This window comes from Urocitellus parryii, chromosome 4, assembly GCF_045843805.1.
Source record: "Urocitellus parryii isolate mUroPar1 chromosome 4, mUroPar1.hap1, whole genome shotgun sequence".
Classification (NCBI taxonomy): Eukaryota; Metazoa; Chordata; class Mammalia; order Rodentia; family Sciuridae; genus Urocitellus; species Urocitellus parryii.
This window is the reverse complement of record NC_135534.1, coordinates 22,264,977-22,284,314: the sequence shown is the minus strand read 5'-3', so window position 1 is coordinate 22,284,314 and position 19,338 is coordinate 22,264,977. Positions and strand designations below refer to the sequence as shown.

The following is a 19,338-nucleotide window of genomic DNA, read 5'->3' as shown; positions in this document are numbered from 1 at the left end:
ATAGTGACGGTGAAGAACAGGGGTGACTCGGGGGGCCTGGGCCGGGCGGGGCTGGAGGGCGGGGGCTGCGGGCAGGGGCGGCCGGGCACCCCCAGCTCGAAGGCAGAGGCCCCCGGCTTCCCTCCTGAGACCCGGGCCCACCCCTGCCCTGTCATGGCCTCCTTCCCAGCCACACGTCATCCCCGTCTTGATGTCCCCCCACCTGCTGCCCCCAAGCCACACAGACCTCCTGTGGGCCGTGCCCTCGCCCAGCTCCCCAGGCTCAGTGCCATGTGCGCCTCGGGCCGTGTGACCCTCCATGTCACCCCCAGGCCAAGGCCGGCTGCCCTCCGCACCCCGCAGCCCAGTGTCTCCGACCGGTGGCCCCCACCATGCAGATGCCACTGCGGCCTGACCACAGCGAGGGCTTGGGTCTCCCCAGAGGGATGGGACCCACATGTCCAGCAGCTCTGGGGAGGACAGGCCAGCTGTCACCACTGGGACCAGCTGGGTCTTCAAAGGTCCACGCAGACAGGGCCGGGCTCCAGGCTCAGCACAGGAGGTGGGAGGTGGGAGACCCAAGGGCCAGGGCCAGGGCCAGGAGAGGGTGCCCACTCGGAGCGCCCTCCCACACCACCAGGCCATGACGACCAGCAGCACAGCCCGGCCACCAGCAGGCCCTCTCCCCAGCTACGTAACCCGGTACAGCCACCGCTCTGCGGGACACAGGCCACCGGGTGTGTGGCTGCAGGGACACTAGGCACAGACTGGGCAGGGGAGGGTCCCCAGGCAGAGGGGCACCTGCCACCATCTCTGTGGCAGCAGCTGGGCTGACCGCACCTGCAGGCCACCTCACCTACTGCCAACCCCGCTGTCCCCAGAAGGGAGGCAGGCCAGCCCGGGGCGGGGGCTCTGCACACCTGTCCCTGGGACACTGTCCCACTCCTCGGGCAGCCTGGGTGCTGCAGGGAGGCAGCGCTGGGGGGCGAGGACGGAGGAACCAGACCAGGCCCCACAGCGCCAGGGGCCACTGACAGCCGTCTCCAGGGCGATTCGGGAGGAGGGGGAGGTGACAGAGGCTGGAAAGCTGCTACCTACTGCCCCTGCAGAGCCTGAGGGCACCGAGCCCCACCCAGCCACGCTAGGGGTGGCCAGGGGCCAGGCAGCAGCACCTGGGGAAGGAGTGGGGGACAAGGGGCTGGGACAGGGGAACACCAGGCCTGGAGGACATGCCAAAGGACAAGGAGATACCAAGTGTTTTCTTCCTCGTTTCTAAGCCCACAGCTTACAAGTCCGTGTGTCCATCAGTGTGAGGAGGACATGGGCAGAGTGCCCAGAGCAAGGCCCCCGAGACCCAGGTGGACAGGCCTGGGGAGGGGCCAGAGCGTCCAGCGGCAGGTGGCCCATCCTCGCAGAAAGCTCAGCTCAGAGACAGCCCTCTGGCCCTCGGCGGGGCTGCGTGCTCAGGTGCGGGGCCCCGTGTGCGGAGGGCCCAGACTGAGGGACACTGGCCAGGGTCAAGTTCTCAGGTTCTCCAGGCAGAGAGAGAAGTCGGGTTCAGCTGCTGGGGCCCTGGGTGGGTGGGGTCAGGGGGTGGCAGCCCACAGCCTCTCCCACGAGAGGGGGCTTCCCCGGGGAGGAGCCCACTCAGCCCTTGCTGCTGGGACCACGACCCTCAGCCGGTGCCTGGCGAGGGGACCCCGGGGGCCAAGAGTGCCCAGGGAAGGAGGTGCCACTGTGTGCGGTGAGGACTGGGGTACATGGCCCCATCTCCCCCAAGCTGGCATGTCAAACCCAAAGGCCAGAGGTCACCACATCTGGGGACTTCCCGGGAGAGAAGGAAGGTGCCACCGGCTGCCTGGGCAGGAGCAGGGGCCCCTCCTGCCTCCCGGGAGCCAAAGGGGAACGCAGCCCCACAGCCACCCTGGCCAGGCCCGCAGCTCCCTGGCCGGCTAGACTTTCTTGGGTTTCCGGCCGACTTGGTAGTAGTAGTAGATGCTGATGACCACGAAGAGCAGGCGGCTGGCCAGGAGCAACAGGATCCCCAGGGACATGAGGCCCGTCTCGGCCAGCGTGGCAGTGACCACTGAGGGAGGAAGGCCAGGGAGGGGTCAGAGGTCAGGGGGAGGATGTGTCCCCCTGCACACAGGACTCCAGACTGAGCCAGCTCTGGGCCCGGGGTCCTGCGCCACCGTCCCCTGCTTCCTCCCCCCAGGCAGGTGCCCTTGCTTTCCTGCCAGCCCCAGAGCTGCCCCCGCGCCTCCCGTGCCTCCCACACTGTCCACCTCGACACTCACCCAAGAACTGCACCCCGAAGTAGCAGGCCTCAGTGAGCAGGGTCCACCGAATGATGACCTTCTCCGCCGTGTAGAGGGCATTCCACATGATCAGGGAGATGCCTGGACGGGGACAGGGAGCATGGGAGTGGGGACAGCCTGGTCCACCTGCCCCGGGGGCCCAGCAGGGGCCTGCTCCTCCCACCCGGGCCCCCTGCAGACGGCCAGTCCCAGAGGTCCCCACCCCAGCCCTGCTCACTCGCAGGTCGAAACGCATCTGTGCCCAGCCCATGGCCTCTGGGTCCAGATCCGCTCATGCCATCTCCAAGGCCCCGTGGGACACTGAGCCAACACTGTCCCCTGCGGGGAACGGGAGAGGAGCTCCAGGCCTGGGCCTGCGTCTCCCTCAGTCCCACGTTGGCGGAGTCCGTTCCTGCCGCCCTGGGCCGGCGCAGGCTCTGCACCCCCAACTCCCACCGGAGCCCCCTCTGTGCGAAGGTGGTGCCGCCCCGCCCCCACACTCCCCCCAGCCCCCCTTCAGGGGGGCATGTGCAAGGACACGGTGGCTTCTGAAACTGGGGAGTGGGCACCATCAGCTGTGGCTGGAGCCCAGGGCCCCTGGCAGGATGGGGGGAGGCAGATAGAGGGGCCGGCTGGACCCACCTCGAGGACCCTGAATGCCAGGCAGAGTCGCCAGGGCTTTATTCTGCAGGCGATAGGGAGCCATAGCATGTTTTAGGGAACGGAGGGACACCACCGACGCCGAGCTTGGAAAACTGTGATTCACCTTCCTAAGGGCCAGCCAGCCGCAGTGAGCGACTCAGATCAGAGGAAGCAGAGCGGGTTCCTTGTCTCCGCATCCCAGTACCCAGGGGGCCGCCGGGCAGACACCAATCCTGGCGCATCCCACCCGTGGCCACAAGATGGCAGCACACACCAGCAGCCGCACCACAGGTTGGGCAGCTGCTGCAGCCAGCTAGGGAAGAAGGGCCCCAGTGCAGGGGAAGGTGCCCAGAATACTCACTGAGGAGGGCGCCACCGTAGAGGCGGATGGGGGTCTTGCTGGTGACCTGGGCTCCATCAAAGACCGCGTCATAGAGCTGGTCAGGGAAGGCCAGGGCCTGTGGACAGCGGGGGGGCTCCAAGGTCAGGCTCAGGGCTGGGGTGTGCTCCCTGGACTGGGGCCAGTGTCCTCGGGCAGTTCAGGGTCAGGACAGGACTGCCCCACCCTCCGCAGGACGGGGGAGGCTCTGGGGCTCCGGGGGCAAGGAGCTGGGCTGCAGCCCATGGAACGGGGTGGGGACAGGTGGGGACAGGCCTGGGGAGACACCAGAAAGCCCTCCCAGGGGCCAGCATGATGGCCGCATGGGGACAGGCTGCCAGGGGCTGGCAGGAGGAGCCCCCGGGAGGGCAGGAGGAGGCCGGGAGCCACACCCAGGGCCGAGTCTAGTTCTGGGTCCTGGGTCCAGTCAGCAGGGAGGCTGGGGACCTGCTCTGCCAGAGGCCAGGTGGCAGGGGGACGGGGGGGGGGGGCTCACCATGATGGCAATGCCAGAGAAGAGCACAGCAGAGACAAACTGCCAAACCCTGGAGACAGGAGAGCAAGGTCACAGCCGGACCCCCAAGGTCAGCCCGGGCGGGCCCCAGGGGACTCCCCTTTCCAGCCTAGATGCCCAGTAATGGCTGGGTGAGGGGACAGGCCACGTGATGGGATGGAACAGGGACAAGAAGACGCAGGGCCAAGGCCACACAAGGGGGTCTCCCCGACACACAGACTCTGTCCCCACAAACAACACTCAGGGCTGAGGCTCACCTGAGCCCCAAAGGCTCGCGGACAGCAAACTTGATCTCATTGCCCAGGACCTGGCTGATCTGTGGACACAGGGAGGGGTCAGAGGGGGGACAGCTCTCAGCACCGCAGCTACGGGTCTTCCTCCCAGGGCCCCGGGCACACTCAGGAGCCACCTGGGTACCTCTGCTTGGCAAAAGGCTCCCCCAGAGCTGGGCAGGTCACACTGAGGCTGCCTCCCCCCCACACTGCCTTGGCACTGGGTTTAAAAGAAGTTGAAAGTAAAGTGGTAAGAAGGGAGGCTCAGCTGGAATCCCGGCGAACCAGGAGGCTGAGGCAGGAGGATCGCAAGGTCAAGGCCAGCCTCGTGGACTTAGTAAGACCCTCTCAAAACAAAAAGTGTAGTAAGACCCCTCAAAATAAAAAGTAAAGTAAAAAGCACCCCTAGATTCAATCTCCATTACCCAAACAAACAAAACAAAATAAAAACTTAAAAAGGAGGCTCCTGCCACTTATGGTGGTGGCCTCAAGAAAGCGGCTCACCCTCTCTGGGCCTGGGTCTCTTACCCACAAAGTGGGGGCTACCTGACTCCACCACCCGGGGCGCCATCCGTGCCACCCTGATCCCAGCAAACCGCCCTCCCTGTGGTCACTAGTCCTGACACCTCCCTGATGCCTCTGACTGGACCGGGCCCCGTCTCCTGCCCTCCCCGGCCTCCCCTTCCCGGAGCGGGCGCTCAGCGGCAGAGTGGGCGCAGGGCCACCTTGGAGCGGTGCACCTCGCCGTCGTCGTCCTCCCCGCCCACGCCCAGGATCTTGCGGGTCTTCAGGCGGCTCACGAGGTCCGTCTGGCTGTGCTTCTTCATGAGGGGTGGGGGCTGCTTGGCCGCCATGGTGTCCTGGAGCCCGGCTTCTGCAGGGGGGCTGCGGGGGGAGACACCGGCCTCAGGCCTGGGCGCCTGCGCAGCTTCCACGGCAGGGGAGGCCACGCCCCCGGGCCCGGGAGCTGACCGCAGGCGGCCTCGGCGGACCCGTCTGTCCAATGGGTGCGGGGCGCTGCTCGGGCCACCTCTGCCCCGCTCGTCGGACCTGAGTGGCCACGGCAGCCCACCGGGGAGGGCTGGGCCAGGGGAAGGCAGTCAGGCCCAGGAGGAGCCACTGCCCTCGGAGCCTGGGCCAGGAGGTCAAACAAGGCTCCAAAGAGGGGACACATGCCCACCCCGGGAGGGTTTCTGAGTCCCTGGGTCCAGGGCCATGCTCACTGCCCAGGCGATCCTGCCACACAGCTAGCCTCGTCCCAAGCCTCCAGACAACCTCCTGACACCCCAGGACCCGAGGGGGGGAGGGGCGTCTGTCCAGGGGGCACCGTGCAGGTGTCCTGCCCAGGCCTTGCCCCCCCAACACCCCCCGCCCCTCTGTCACCCCACAGCTCCCACAATCTGCCACCCCTCCAATCCCAGCCACCTCCCGCTGGTCTTGACCACCTACTGTGAGCCCGGCACTGGAGGTCAGGGATGGGCTGCTGGGGTCCTGTCGGCTGCTGGCACCGTCTACACAGGAGACAGGAGTGTCATCAGGAAAGGGGAAAGCCCCCCGCTGGCCCGTGGTGGCCCTGGGCTCCTCCAATCACAGCCACCCTGCAAGAGGGGCACTACTTATACCCACTCTGCAGAGGAGGAAACCACGGTGTCCCCCAAGACCATGCTGAAGGACAGTGGCACCCCCACATGCCCTGGGTATCCTGGCTCCTCGTTTCCACCCGCGGCCACCCTGCCCGGCAGGAGAGCTCCGAGGCCACCATCCCTCCTCCAGAGCACCGGCTGTCCAGGGCTGAGTGACCCAGGGCTGCGGGAAGGGACTAAGGAATGTCCCCGGGCTTGCGTCCCTCATGAGCCTGCCAATGCCCTCAGCAGGACCGACACCCAGAGCACCGTCAGGACAGAGTCCCTGGGGCACAGGAGTCGGGGGCTCTGCGCGGGATACATAGGGTGTCTCCTGGGCCGTGTCCAGGAGGGACGGAGGACGGCACAGCAGGGGTCTGTGGTGGGTGTGACGGCTGGGTCACAGGCCCCCTGAGCCCTGGCCGAGGCCCCCACCTAGGGAATGGGGTGGCTCTCCTCTTCTCCCTTGCACATGCGCCCTGGGGACATGGGAAGAGCTCAGGGACTTCCAGGGAGCCCGCGCCCCACAGAGGGTCCACATCAACCTCTGGCTGTCCCCATGGCTCAGCCCTGGCCACCACCTTCCACGAATCCAGACAGAAACTGTCACAAGCGTCCCTCCCACCACCAGGCCTGGCTGCCTACAGGAGCCAGCAGGAGGCAGGGGGCAGAGCCTGGTGCCCTGCCTGTCCCTCGTGGAAGGATGCTCCGAGGTCGCCTGGCCCTGGCCATCCTGTCTGGACACTAGAGCAACTTTTTGGCTGTGTGCGTGGGTTTTAGTCCCTGAGTCACTCACGGAGCGGCCACCTCCACCAGGTCACTACCCCAACTCCTCCCCCGCCACAGCCTCCCAGCACCTGGGCTCTGTTCTCTCTCTCCCTGAGACTGGTTTTCTCCACGGGGACAGAAACACTGCACATGACCTTGGGAGCCAGCTCTGGCCCCGGGGGTGACGCCCTGGGCTCCTCAGCCCTGCTTGTCACCGCGAAGGCGCCCTGGTTTGGGCAGGACCACACATTTTCACGTCCCTAAGGTGAATGAGCCGGCGGGACGTGCTCAGGGCAGGTCTGCGTGGAACTCTAAGACGAAGTGCCACCTGGTTCCCTGAGCGGGTGTCCCGAGTGTCCCCTGGCCAGAGCCTCCACGTCCCCCCAATGGCAGCCGTCACCAAGGAGGCAGGACAGGCCACCAAATGACAATGGTGCAGTCCTGCTGTGCCCTCCTGTGGCCCTGGGCAAGATGTCCCCCACCTGTGAAGTGGGGCTCCAAGTCCCACCTCTCAGGACCTCGGGGCAGAGAGACTCCCCCATCCCTGAGCAGCACTGGATGGGGCCCGGCCTGGAGCCAGACCTGGGGTGGGACAGGCCCTGCCCTGAGGGGTGCCCAGCCTCGTGGGAGGGGCTGAGCCTCCGCGGCTGGCTCCAGGGAGTCGCAGCGCTCTCCTCTGTGAAATGGGAACAATCACCCCTACTTTTTTCCTGTCAATAGCCAAAGCAGGGGCAGAAAGGCTTCTCAAAAAGTCCCAAACTGTCACAGTAGGGGCCCGAGGCTCAGGGCTTAACTGCTCAAGTCGTTTTCCAATCCCAATCCACACTCTTAGCTGTGCGCCTATGGGAAAGTCACTTAACCTCTCTGTACCTCAGTCTAGCTATCCGTCCCTGGGTAAAGAAGGGGCCCTACCTCACAGGGAAGTTCTGAGAATAAAAGACACCTGGCACCTTAAATTGGTGCGGGCACCTATCCCCCCTCCACCCTGGGCACCCCAGGCAAACACCGGTTTGGAGGCTGGCAGCCCTGGGTGTGAATCTCGGCTGTGTCTTGTCACCAGCTGTGTGGCATAAGGCAGGTCACGACAGCGGCTCCCCGTGAGGTGGGGTCTTAGAATGCCACCAGGCTACACAGCAAAGTAGAATAAAAAATAGTGAAAGCATAGATTTTTAAAAAAAGAAGAGCCCGAGGGCAGAGGGAGGAAGCAGCAGGTGTCCCGGGCCTCGTGATGGGGAGAGGCTGAGGGAGGCCAGGCCGAGGGAGGCTGGGCCCGCCGGCCACTCCCTTCCTCCACTCAGCCGTGCAGTGGAAAAAGCCAGGGCCAGGCCCGCGGGGCCGCCTGTCCCTCTGGACACCTCTGAAGCCCGGGCTTCCCCGCAGCAGGCTGGGGCTGGGCAGGGCAGGCCGCCCTCTGCCCACTCGCGCGGCTGCTCTGAGCAGAAGGGCCACAGACCACGCCTCCGAGCCACGGCCACCAAGCCAGCCTCTGAGCCTGCCACCCGGGGTCCCTTGTCCCCGTGCTCCTTGCTCCTGAAGGCCACCACTGCCTGGCTCTCCTCTAGGGGTCTCCCCTAGGGTCCAGTGTCCTCCCCTCCTGGCCACTGGCCACTGGCAGCTTGTGTCCCCAGGGGCTTAGCGGCAGGCTGTGTGGTTCCCCAAAAGGGAACCATTGGAGCCCCGTGGTCTTGTGTTCCTGTGACTCTGGCTAGGCTGAGGCGCACAGTAGGCGCTCTGGACACAGTAGGCAGCCAGGACACTCCGCATCCGGGTGGCCTGAGGGACAGGGGCTCTGCCAACCATGCCCGAGGCCCCACAGGTGAGAGGCCACCCCAGACACGGCAGGCTGGTGGCCCAGGGCAGGAAGGGGGCTTGGCCACGAGGCAGAACTGGGTTCCAGGCTGACTGGTCCCTGTGGGTCAAGTGGCCTTGGACAGGACACATGGGACTCATTCGCCAGAGCAAATGTCCCGTGCAGAGGGCCCTGGGGCGCCTGTGCGACGGCGGGCGGGAGGGCTGGCTGAGGACCCCGGGCCCCGACACTGCCCCACCTCAGCAAGCTGTGGCCAGTGCTGGAAGGTGAGTGACTCGGCACCAGTCTGTCACTTCTGTTCCCTGGCCCAGGACAGCGCCTGGCACGCAAGGGGCCCCGCCAGTTTGGGGCTCGGATTCAGGAGCAGGAGGGGCCGGGCTGGGTGTGGCTCAGAGCAGAGGCCCCCAGCCCTTCAAGCCCTGGGTTCAATCCCGGCATTAAACTCGGGGTCACAAGTAAACAAAAGAGGGGGAGGGACGCTGCAGGGCCCTACGGTCCCGTCCTACCCCCCACCCACTGGGACCTCTGAGCACCCAAACCGGAGTCTCCAAACAGCGCCCACTGGCGGTAAGCAGAATTGGGTGAAGTCCCCAGAGTGTGAGGCAGGCCAGGAAGAGAGGGGTTCATCTGGGGGTACAAGTGTCAACAGAGAATGACAGAATGGGGGAGGGGAGCATGTTCTTAATGACCAGACAAACTAGGGCTCAAAGCCCAACTCTTTCTCTAAAATGCTCTGTGATCTCAGGAAAGTTACTTAACCTCTCTGAACCTCCACGATCTCATCTGTGAAACCTGATGACTGCGTCCACCCAGCTCACAGGTTCAAGATGCAGGAGAACGAGAACAAGCAGCCCAGGGCCTGGCACCGGGTGTGTGCTCCACAGAGGAGAGCAATTCATCATCAACGGGCACCTGCCCAGGCTCAGCCCTGGGCCGCAGAGCAGATGGGGCATCGTCCCTGCACAGGTCCTGGAGGACTTCCCCAACTTCCCCTGTCCTTCCCAGGAAGCCTGGTTTCCATAGAAACGGATGGACTGCAGAGCTGTCCCGACTTGGAGACCTGGAGACGGAGCCCGTGAGGGCTGGCTGGCGGGGGCGGAGGGGCAGGGACCCGGAACACCACCAGCTGCAGCTCCCGAGACTCAAGGGGAAGTCGCTCGGCTGAGCTCCTCCGCCAGGGGCCACTTCCTCTCCAAACCGTAACTGTCCCTCCCCATCTGTGGGGAGAGCGGGCGGCACGCAGCTGCGCCAGGCTGGGGGAAGGGCACAGTCCAGGACAGGAACCGAGAATCGCCCCAAGTCGCCCCCATTTCACAGATGAGAAAACTAAGGCCAGAGGGACTTACGGAAGTGTCCCTTGAGGTAAGTGGCAGAGCTGGAGTCAAACCAAGGGAACCACATCCTGTGTGCGTGTGCGTGTGCGTGTGTGTGTGTGCGTGTGTGTGTGTGTGTGAGAGAGAGAGAGAGATGGGGAGGGGGACTTCAGGGAGCTCCACCCCAGAACGGAGCTGGGGCCCTCTGGCCGTGGTGCCTGGCCTTGAGAGCACCAGCGTCCCCAGCATCTGAGCTCCTCCTGGGTCCCACCTCTCTGGGTTCAGGCCCTGGGTGACCATAGCAGGTCCTGGGCAGGGCTGCCACTTGGAACCCGTTGTTGGGCTATCACACTGGGACAAATAGCTGGAAATGGGGTCCGGGGCAGGGCAGCCGCGGGGGGCAGGGCAGCCGCGAGGTGGAGCCCTGGGCGCTGGGCAGGGCTGGCCGCAGGGCTGTGCTGGTCGCGGCGGACTGGGGGCGCCCTCGGCCTGCTTCATCCGCCAGATGCCCCCCGCCCAGCCAGGGAACAGTGACCCACCTCTCCAGGGCTGTCCTGGAGGACAGGACGCCTGACCGCAAGGCTGTCCTGGGGCTGGTCACAGGAGGCAGAAGAAGTGTCACCTGTGGGCCTGCATTACTGACCCCAGCACAGTGGCCTCTGGGGTGCAGATCTTGGGGGGTCCTCGGGATGTGGGCTAAGGGGACACGGCAGGCCGCAGGAGGCTTGTGTAATCTGTGGGTCCCTGGAGAGCGGCCTGTCCCCGTGGGCCTGTCCCCGCAGCGGAGGGCCGGCTGCCATCCATCTCCGGGTCGGGGAGACGGGGCCACCTCTGGCAGGACTTTGTCCCCCCCCCCCCCGTAAAGACCAGAAAAGGACCCTGAGACCCTCCAGGAAGGTGAGATGAGCCCTGGGCGCCACAGCACAGGGCTCGCCTGCCACCAGGAGCTGGCCCGGGCGCTGTCACGGTGCCGAGCTCCACCAGAGTCCGCTGCCCGGGAAGCCAGGGCCTGTCCTGGGGCCCAGCGTCCTGGTCTCCAAGAGGGGCCATAGGTCTCCAGACGCTGCCAAGGTCTGTGCCTCCTGAGGGCCACTCTCCGGCCACCACATCCAGCTGCCCTGCCCGGCCCCACGCCCCCCACCTCAGGCCACCGAATGTCCCAATGTCCTCGTTCCACGCCGCCCAGGTCAGGAAGGCCAAGGCCAACCGCAGCTTTCTTACAAACATGCCCAAAGCTTCGGGGACAGAACCATCAAAACATTCCCCACCGCACTGGGTGGGCGAGGGACGGGGAGCAGGGCCGCTGCCGCTGTGTGGCCACCGTCACCACTGGGAAGTCACCAAGAGGGCCTCTCCTGTCTCCACGGTCACTGTCCTCTTCGACCCAGAGTGGGCCTGCCTCCCGCTTGGCCTGGTGACCCTGCCAGGGCCCCTGAGGGCCACCAGTGCTGTTATGGCACAGCTGGCCCCGGGTCCTCCGGGCGGGGCCTCCCTCCCCCAGGAGGCTGCTCAGGACCTGGGCAGGGAGGGGGCTGCCGAGGACAGGAAAGCGGGGGCTTGGAGGCCGCTCTCCCAGAGGTGATGTGCATTCTGGGTCCCCACGGCTTTCCCAGAACCACAGCCCGGGAAGGAGTCTCCCCGACACCGAGGCCGGGAGCTTAGCAGTTAAAGGCAGAAGTCACCACACCAAGGCTGGTGCCGACATCCTGGCCCTGCCACCTACTGGCTGCAGGATCAGTTTCCACACCTGTTAAAGGGGTGCAGGGATGATCCCCACCTCCCCGCTGGTAGGATGCACAGAGCCATCTGGAACAGGGCAGCCTGGCAGACCACACTTGGTAACAGTGTTGCCCTTGTGTTCAGAGGGGAGGCTCCCCTTCTCTGCTGTTTCTCCCTCAACCAAACCAGCTTCAGAGATGCCATGAGAGGGGGTGGCCACAGGGAAGAAGCAGAAGTGGCTTTCATGTATCATCTCTGATCTCCCACACTCCCTCATCTGCAAAAAAAGGGGGGTGTGCTCCCACCCTTCCTGGCTGGCTCGCCTCCTCTCTTCCCCAGCCCCTCAGTCCACCCCAGCCCCTGTTTCTGTGTTTCTGCCACAGGCCCCTTGCACCAGCCTGCCCTGTGGGATCTCTCCTCCCCACAGCTGTCTGCCCAGCTCACTTCCTCAAAGCTGGAGCTCAACAGTGAGCTGCCCCCGGGAAGGCCTATCTGACCACGGAGGTCTGTGTCTGCTTAAAGATGGCAATGCCACCCCCAGCCTCCACGCCACGCCCCTGCCCCCGGTCCCCCTCACCTCCCAGTGCACTATAGAAACTCTTTATTAGTATTTGCCTCCCCCACCCTGAAGGGTCAGCTCCAGGCCAGGCATCTTCGTTTGGTCCCCGGCTGTCTCCCCAGGTGGCTGGAACTGTGCTGGGCTTTGCTCAATAAATAATTTGGGGCGTAGTGTTTGCAACGTGTTGTTCAAAGTGAAGAGCACCCCAAGAAGGCTGTGTGGGTGTGCTGGGAATCCCCTACTGCCCCACCCAGGGAGGCGGCCCCTCCTCCTGCCCAGCTCCAGGCCCTGGGAGCGGGGCAGGGGAGGGGAGGCGGCCGGAGAAGCTGCAGGGGTCCTGGGCAGGGCTCTGCCAGGAACAAGTGGGCCCCACCCCACCTTTGGAAATCGTGAGGCCTCTAACAGCTGCGGGCACAAAGGAAGCCGGGCAGCTGGCTTTCTAAGAAGCTGGGGCCGAGGGGAGGTCAGGGGCGGCGCTCCATCTTACAGACGAAACCCCAGAGACCCGGAGAAGACTCGCCCGCCCGACACCCCGACTCTAGGATTCTCCCCTCCAGCCCGGCTGAGCCTGGGGCTGTAGCCAAGGGGCGAACAGCGCCCCCTCCTGGTTCTTCAACAAAGAGACCCCCGAGTCCCGGGGATCGGCGGGCTGCAGGGCGCGGCCCCTGTTCACAGGCCACCAGAGGTGGAGGTCCTAGGGGCTGCACAGAGGGGCGCGCATCCTGCAGCCCGCGGACTTCTCCCCACCGTCCGGCCCAGTCCAGAAAAGTTTGTCTAAAAGAAACCAAACAGGAAGTGCTGGTGGTGGGGCCGCGAGGCGGCCTCGGCCATCTGCGCCGGCCTCTGGGGAAGCCTCCAGGCTCCCGGCCTCCGCCGGGTTCCCGCCCCCCGCCTCCAGAGCGCGCGCGGAAGAACCCACTTCCCCGGGGCTGCCAGGAGGAGGCGGGAGCGCGCGCCTGGGTGGGGGCGAGGGAAGGTAGAGCAAAGGGACCCAAAGCGAGCGCCGAGCCCTGGGGGCGCCCGGGATGGGGACGCCGTTCTAGTCTGTCCTCTACGGAGCCCGCGGGGTAGGTGCTAGTATTTTGCCCACCGCGGGGACCGGGGCTCGCCGTGCGCTAGGCCCACGGCCGCACACCACCCCTTCCAGCTGATCGCGCGGCCTGGGGACGGGCGGGGGCGTCGCTGACCACCTGCGCTCCTCTACCCCCCTCCGAGCTGGGGCTTAGGCGCAGCCCGCGTTTCGGCCGCTGCTCGCCAGCCCGGCCACTGGGATCTCGCCCGGCCTGGCCCCTGCCGCCGCCGATCGGTCGCTTACCCCCCGGCTCTACACCCCGCCTCCCACTTTCTGAGACCCCGGCTCTTGTCAGCTGGGTGTCCCGGCTCCTCCCGTCCAGCCCCCACCCCCACACCGAAAGGTCGCGCCAGACTTGGGCAGCGGCAACTCCGCCACCACCTCGGTCCGCGGCCCTGCGGGGGCGAAGACCGGGGAACCCGCAAGTTTGTGCCGCGCACTCCCGGCCGGGAAACAAAGGCGGGAGGGGGTGCGGTAGGCAGAGAGAAGGAGGGGGAGGGGACAGAGCACCGCGCACCGGGGACAGAGACCCCAGGGAGAGACAAACTGCTCCGATTCTTTCTTGCTCCGAAGAAGAGGGCGCGAGCCCAAGCCCCGGAGGCCCAGGAGGCAGAAGCAGTCCGAGAGGAAGGCGGCGGCGGCGGCAGAGAGCCGGGAGGGGGAAACTGAGTCAGGGGACGAGAGAGCGCGAAGGGGCAGCGGGACGGCGCCTGGCAGAGCCGGGGAGGGGACCCGATGGGTCCTCGCAGAACCCGCAGGTGGCCAGCGGTCCGGGCGCCTGGCCGACGCGCGCGGAGTGCCGCTGCCCCCAGCGGTCCCTGCGGCCACGGAGCCCCGCGGGCTGAGCTGCGCAGGCAGCGGCGGCGGCGGGCGGCGGACTTACGTGGCTAGCGCATGCTGTCGCCCGCGCGGCGCGGAGCTGGCGTGCCTGGGGACCTCGGCCCTCACGCCTCACATCGCGCCGCCGCTCCGGGCAGCAGGGCAGGGCAGGGCCGGCTGGACTCCTGCGCCGCAGGCTTTGCCCGAGTCCTGGCGGTGCGCTCTGGTCCCTCCTCTAGTTCCGCGCACAAGCCAATGGCGCGCCGTCCCCTCCCACGCGCCCGGCTGCCTCGCCCCCGAGGTGGCCGCCAGGGCGGGAGCAGAGGGGTTGGGGGACCAGGCCCCGAGCTCTCCAGCCACGGCTTTGTTGGAGATCGCCTGCGGGGGGCGCACCCACGCCCGGGAGAAGGCGCCTGGCCGTGGAAATCCAGGACGGGCACACCCCGGAGTGGCCCGCGCCGCCTAGGAGGACTTTGTTGGCAAGTTCTGAAGATTCTGAAGACAGCGCCCCTTTCCTGGGCTGTCAACATCCCGGTGGATAAATCATCCTGACTTGAATGGCCTCGCCCAGGCCGGGGTCTAAAATGGAAGGAACTGCTTTGTCTGGTAGATATCCAAGTGTGACAACGCGCACCAAATGCTGAGCTCCCATCTGGGCCAGCGCTGTGTGCTTGCGGAGTTGCAAGTTTAAAATCATCTGCGTCTCCCAACCACCTCGAAATGATCCGTTGAAGCGAGTCGGTGTGATGAGCCCATCGAGTTGATGCCTAGTCCCATTTTACAGATGGTCATCGTTCATGTGCCTTCGGCTCAGCCAACAGCCTCCCAACCCAGGCCCACCCTTCGCCCCCCCTGCTTGGTGTGACTTTGCCAAATAACAAGTCCCCACTCAACCACCACCTTCTGCCCCACCCTAAAATCCAACTTCGGTATGTGGATGGCAATTGCACTGTGTCTGGATGCCTTGGGGACTCGTGGCTGCCTGGTGATTTCTCTCTTTGCACATGCTGTTGGGGGTGTGAGGGCAGGGTGGGGTGAGGTGTGGGGGTCCTGGAGGCTCTGGGAATCTGCCAGCCTCAAAGAACCAGACTCTCAAGAACACCTCCCCCACCCCCACTTATTCTGGATTTGTCCCCTTAGGGCTAGTTTGTGCTCTCTGGCCCACCGCAACCCCACCCTGTGCCCCTCCTGCTTAGAGAAATGCTGAGATTTTCTTCCTACTGTGGCCACGGTGGGTCTGGAGGAGAGAAGGAAAGGAGGGCTGATGACATGCTCCATTTCACAGGGTAAGTAGGACAGCGGGAGGGAAGGCCCGGGCCTCTTGCTAAGGTGGGCATCCTGACTGGGTCTGAATCTTTCTGCACTAGTTCCTTCGGGGTTAATCAAGCAGACTCTAGAACCGGAGGGCTGGGGTTCAAATCCTGGCTCTGCCTTTTAGAGACCACGTGACCTTGGGCCAGTAGGTTACCTCACCTCTTGTCCCGACTCGTCTCCTCATTTGCAAAATGGGGGTGACCCATAGTGGAAGCACCTACAGTTCTTGCGAAGATTTCAAGTCCACAGCGGCAGCTCAGGTTGATTGAGCGCTGGCGGAGTGCCAGGTGCTCGGGGCTGGCGTGCCAGGCGGACTCCCCCTGCCCTCCCTGGACTGGGCATGAGAGGCTGTGCCCCTTGCCAGGAAGTAAACAGAACAGTGCTCGGCTCCTAGCACAGAGACTGTTCACTGTCCTGATTACCAAGGTAACTAAACTCCGATCGTAGTGCCACCAACTCTGCTCCCAGCCAGTGATGAGGGAGCCAGCCAACAGGTGTGTGGCCCCAGAGGGGACATAGACTGAGCCCAGATCCAAAGAGCCACCTGACTTGGGGCCCTGTCTTGGGCATTGCAATAGCTCAGCGTCTCAGCTCGGGCCTGAAGGAGGCTAGAGGGAGCTGGGATGGTGAGCGAGTCAGTGTCCCTCCCTCTCTGCTCTTGGCATGCCTGAGCACAGGCGGGCTGAGGCTGCTCCGCCATCCTTTGTGAAGGAGGCAGTCTACCCGGCCCCCTGCCTGTTGGCCTGGCCAGGTGCTGGGTGCTGGGGCCCTGGGGTGAAAGGGCACCATCCCTGTCTTTGGGGGGCTCCCGGCCTCCCGGGAGACAGTCAGCAGAGGAAACACTCACAGTGACAGCTGATAACCTTGGAAACCCACTGTACAGGCTTCAGCACTCCGAGGGTGGAGACCACCTCTCTGGTGTCCGTGGCCAGCTCTTTGCTGGCTTCTGCTTGCAGGCTGCTAGTGATGAGGTGCTTAGTACTGCCAAGAGAGCCTCTTGTCTATTGGAGGAAGAGTGCCCAGACCGGAGGAGGCAGGCCATTCCCTGTGCCCCGCTGGCCCTCAGGCTCCCTGCTTTCCTCCTCCTCCCTGTGCGCTATTCTGAGGGCCAGTGCGACCAGCCCAGGAACATCCCTGGGGCTCCCAGGCGCCCTTGTTTCCTGAGTTACTGCATCTTGGTGTTGGGCATGGAAGGCTCACCTGGCTGGGCGCGTGAGAACCATGAGGCTCAGGGTCATTTGCAGAGGAGGAAGGACCTGAATGAGGAGGGGGAGAGGGGTTGGGACTTCAGCTGTGTGCCTACCTAGCTATGTGACCCTGGGCTGCACCTGAGAAGTGGAAACAGAACCATCTGCCTCTGGGAACTGGAGAGCCAAGTGAGGGATTCGATTAAAAGGTTTGCAAACTGCAAGCACTGATTCCTATTATTATCCTGATTATTGTGACTCTTAAAATGTTCCGAGAGCCTGGGGAGTGGGGGTGGGGTGGAGCCAGGAGGGTGGGGGGAGGGTCCCTCTCCAGGGGCCCTGAGTGTCTCCGTGTGCTCCGGAGGGAGGGAGTTTTGACTGTGTCCCTGTGTCTGTCTGCTGCTGCAGGTGGGGGCTAGACTGAGGAGGGGCAGCCTGGGAGCGCCAGTTTCTGCGCCCAGAATCACTTATGGAGTGTGAGTCCTGGAGGAAGAATGAGGATGTAATTTGATTTCAGAGAAACCTGCAGTGAGACCTGGGTCAGAATGAGCTGAGAGGCTGGGGTGGGGGCTGGGCCTGGTCTTTGGGGCCAGGACCTGGGGACAGAGGTTTCAGCAATGACCACCCCCACCCTGGGGGTAGGGGACCTGTAGAGGTGGAGCATGTTCTTAGGGGCCTGTTGTGTTGAGACCAGGGATTTGGGGGCCGACAGACCTGGATTCAAATCCTGACTCTGGAACCATCTCTGAGCCTCATCTGCAGAACGGGGATGGCAGGGCTTAGTGGAAACTTCAGGGACAGGCCTGGGTTTTGGTCAGCTTGGCACTGTTGTGACCAGAATACCTGACAAGAACAACTCAGAGGAGGGACAGTTTATTTAGGGCTCATGGTATCAGAGGTCTCAGTCTGGAGATGGCTGGCTCCATGCTCTGGGCTACAGGTGAGGCAGAGCATCCTGGGGGAGGGGGGAGGGCCGGGGGAGGGCGCTCAGCTCACCGTGGGGTCAGACAGCAGAGGGCGAGAGAGAGGAAGGGGCTCAGGGAACATCTCCCAGGCGGGCCCCACCGGCCCCTCTCCCCCAGCCGCACCCCACCTGCCCACAGTTGCCACCCATTTCAACTAGGCTGGGCCGATGAGGCCACAGCTCTCAAGGTGCAGCCGTGTCACCTCTGAACACTCCTGCCCCGTGCAGGGGCTTTGAGAGGAGAGCTCCTGTAGCAAGCCGAGCTACCGTGCTGCTGTTGGCAGGAGGGGAGCAGGGCCTGGGGCTGTGCTCCGTGGGCTGCAGGGGGCAGCTCTGGGTGAACTGCCCGCCCGAGTTGGTCAAGGTGCCACAGGAGCTTCCGCTTGGCCCAGGCAGAAGGGCCTCCTCCCACGCCCAGGGACGGGCAGAGGGACTGGGCTTTCTCAGCTCCTTCCTGTTCCCCTTCCTGCTGACCCAGGCTTCCTTCCTCAGTGGCAGGAGCTCTGTACTGTCCCCTCCAGCCCTGTGGCCTGGGCTCCACACAGCTTCAGACAGGCCTCCCGGCATGTCCGTGTCCTGCTCCTCTCCATCCTCCAGCCAGGAGGCTGACCAGGCCTCCCCTCACAGCTGCCCCCCTCCTGTGACTCATCCTGCTGTGCTGTGGTATCTCTGCTCTGGGACCGGAAATGCCAGGCAGCTCCTTACCTGTGGGAGAGAGCTGATCTGAGGGGGTGGGAGTAAAGAGGCTCAGGTCTCCCCAAGGAAGAGTGGCACAGCTCAGGGACCACAGACTTCCTTCAGCCCTCGCCTGCTGCCTCTGGGTAAAGGCCCAAAGGAGGCAGGTAAGATGGCACATGGGAGTCAGACTGTCCTGAATGGAAGCTCAAGGTCCCACCCCACTGATAACCAGCTCTGTGACTGTAGGCGAGTTACTCAGCCTCTCTGAGCCCCAAGGTGTTCATCTGTCACATGGAAAGAGGGCAATGACACAGAGGGTACTGAAGGATTAAGTGAGATGTGGTGTAAGGCCTGAGCTCGGGCCTGACTCATGGTAAGTTCTCAATAAAATGTTCCTTGACTCAGTGGTGAGTGAACGGGGGCAATGGAAGCGAGTGGGGGCCACGCAGTGGGTGAGATTGTAGGAAAGCCAGCCTCCCCCACGGGGATAGCAGGAGATGTCTCAGGATCCCTGCTGCTCAGAACCTTAGCCAGGATCCCAGGATCGAGTATGGAGTCCCCTCGTGGGGACACCTGCCGAGTCCACAAACAAGCAAGAGCTTCAAGCTCGGCTGGGCCTCTCTGCCGGAGCTGAGCCCTGGACAAGGCGAGGGAGGGGAACAGGGACTGGGCCCTGAGCTTGGGTGCCTCTTCCAGGAATCCTGCCCTAGTAAGTCCCTCAGCAGCGGCTCTGGGCTGTGGGGACACGGATATACACCCTGAGTGTCCCTCCCAGGGTGTGGCTAGCCTCTCACCTGCTTCCTGCTCAGGAGCACACGGGGCCACCTGTGTCCCATGGCCTGGGGCTTTACCCTTCTCTCACAAGACAGCATTCTGAGCCATTACCACATGCCAGAGCCCAGCCTGTCCATTAATCTTCAAGTCGTCATGGTCACTGTCGTCACTGGCACCATTTTCTAGATGGGAAAGCCGAGGCCCCCTGAGTTACACAACTTGCCCTAGGTCACACGGGAAGTTCACTGGTAGTCTGGCCCAGAGCCCCCATGGCTCTGGCTCTAACCCCCACCAGGCCAGGGGTTGCTGATGCTTTTGCAAGACTGGGCCATTTCGGCCCTCCCTTCCCAGCACAGTCACTCACTGGACCCAGGGGAACATCTGCCAGCAGACTCTTGTTTGGAAATGGCTTTAGAGTCATGTGATCCTCAAAGCATAGTTGGGGTGTGTGGCGGGGGAGTGCATTCTGGAAAAGCAAATTTTCAGTCTCATCCGAGAACAGAATCAGAAACTCTGGAGGAGGGCGTGGCAGGGGTAGCGATCCCACTCGGGCAGCCAAGGGATTTTGGTAGCAGCTGAAGTTGGTCTGCAGGGCGGATTGCTAGAGTATCTCATTTAAACCCACACATAGGTCCTCCAGGGCCCATTTCACAGGG

At 64.2% G+C, this 19,338-nt stretch overlaps 1 protein-coding gene across 1 annotated transcript; it reads right to left on the bottom strand.

Annotated features, from left to right (window-relative positions):
* Positions 1–58: 58 nt before the first annotated feature.
* Positions 59–13,974, bottom strand: Tp53i11 (tumor protein p53 inducible protein 11). Its single transcript, XM_026399170.2, has 8 exons — positions 13,830–13,974; positions 5,533–5,594; positions 4,809–4,968; positions 4,069–4,127; positions 3,794–3,842; positions 3,280–3,376; positions 2,277–2,378; positions 59–2,065 (listed from the first exon to the last, which is right to left on the bottom strand). The coding sequence occupies exons 3-8, from the start codon at positions 4,935–4,937 to the stop codon at positions 1,932–1,934; spliced, it is 570 nt and encodes a 189-aa protein (XP_026254955.1). The 5' UTR covers positions 4,938–4,968; positions 5,533–5,594; positions 13,830–13,974; the 3' UTR covers positions 59–1,931.
* Positions 13,975–19,338: the final 5,364 nt, after the last annotated feature.

What these genes read in the sequence shown, in the direction of transcription:
- Tp53i11 (XM_026399170.2), bottom strand. Translation starts at nt 4,937, where the DNA reads ATGGCGGCCAAGCAGCCCCCACCCCTCATGAAGAAGCACAGCCAGACG. An exon ending in CGCGAGCCTTTGGGGCTCAG is followed by an intron (nt 3,843 to 4,068) that starts GTGAGCCTCAGC and finishes TCCTGTCTCCAG; the next exon opens with GGTTTGGCAGTTTGTCTCTG. An exon ending in TCTCTGGCATTGCCATCATG is followed by an intron (nt 3,377 to 3,793) that starts GTGAGCCCCCCC and finishes CGCTGTCCACAG; the next exon opens with GCCCTGGCCTTCCCTGACCA.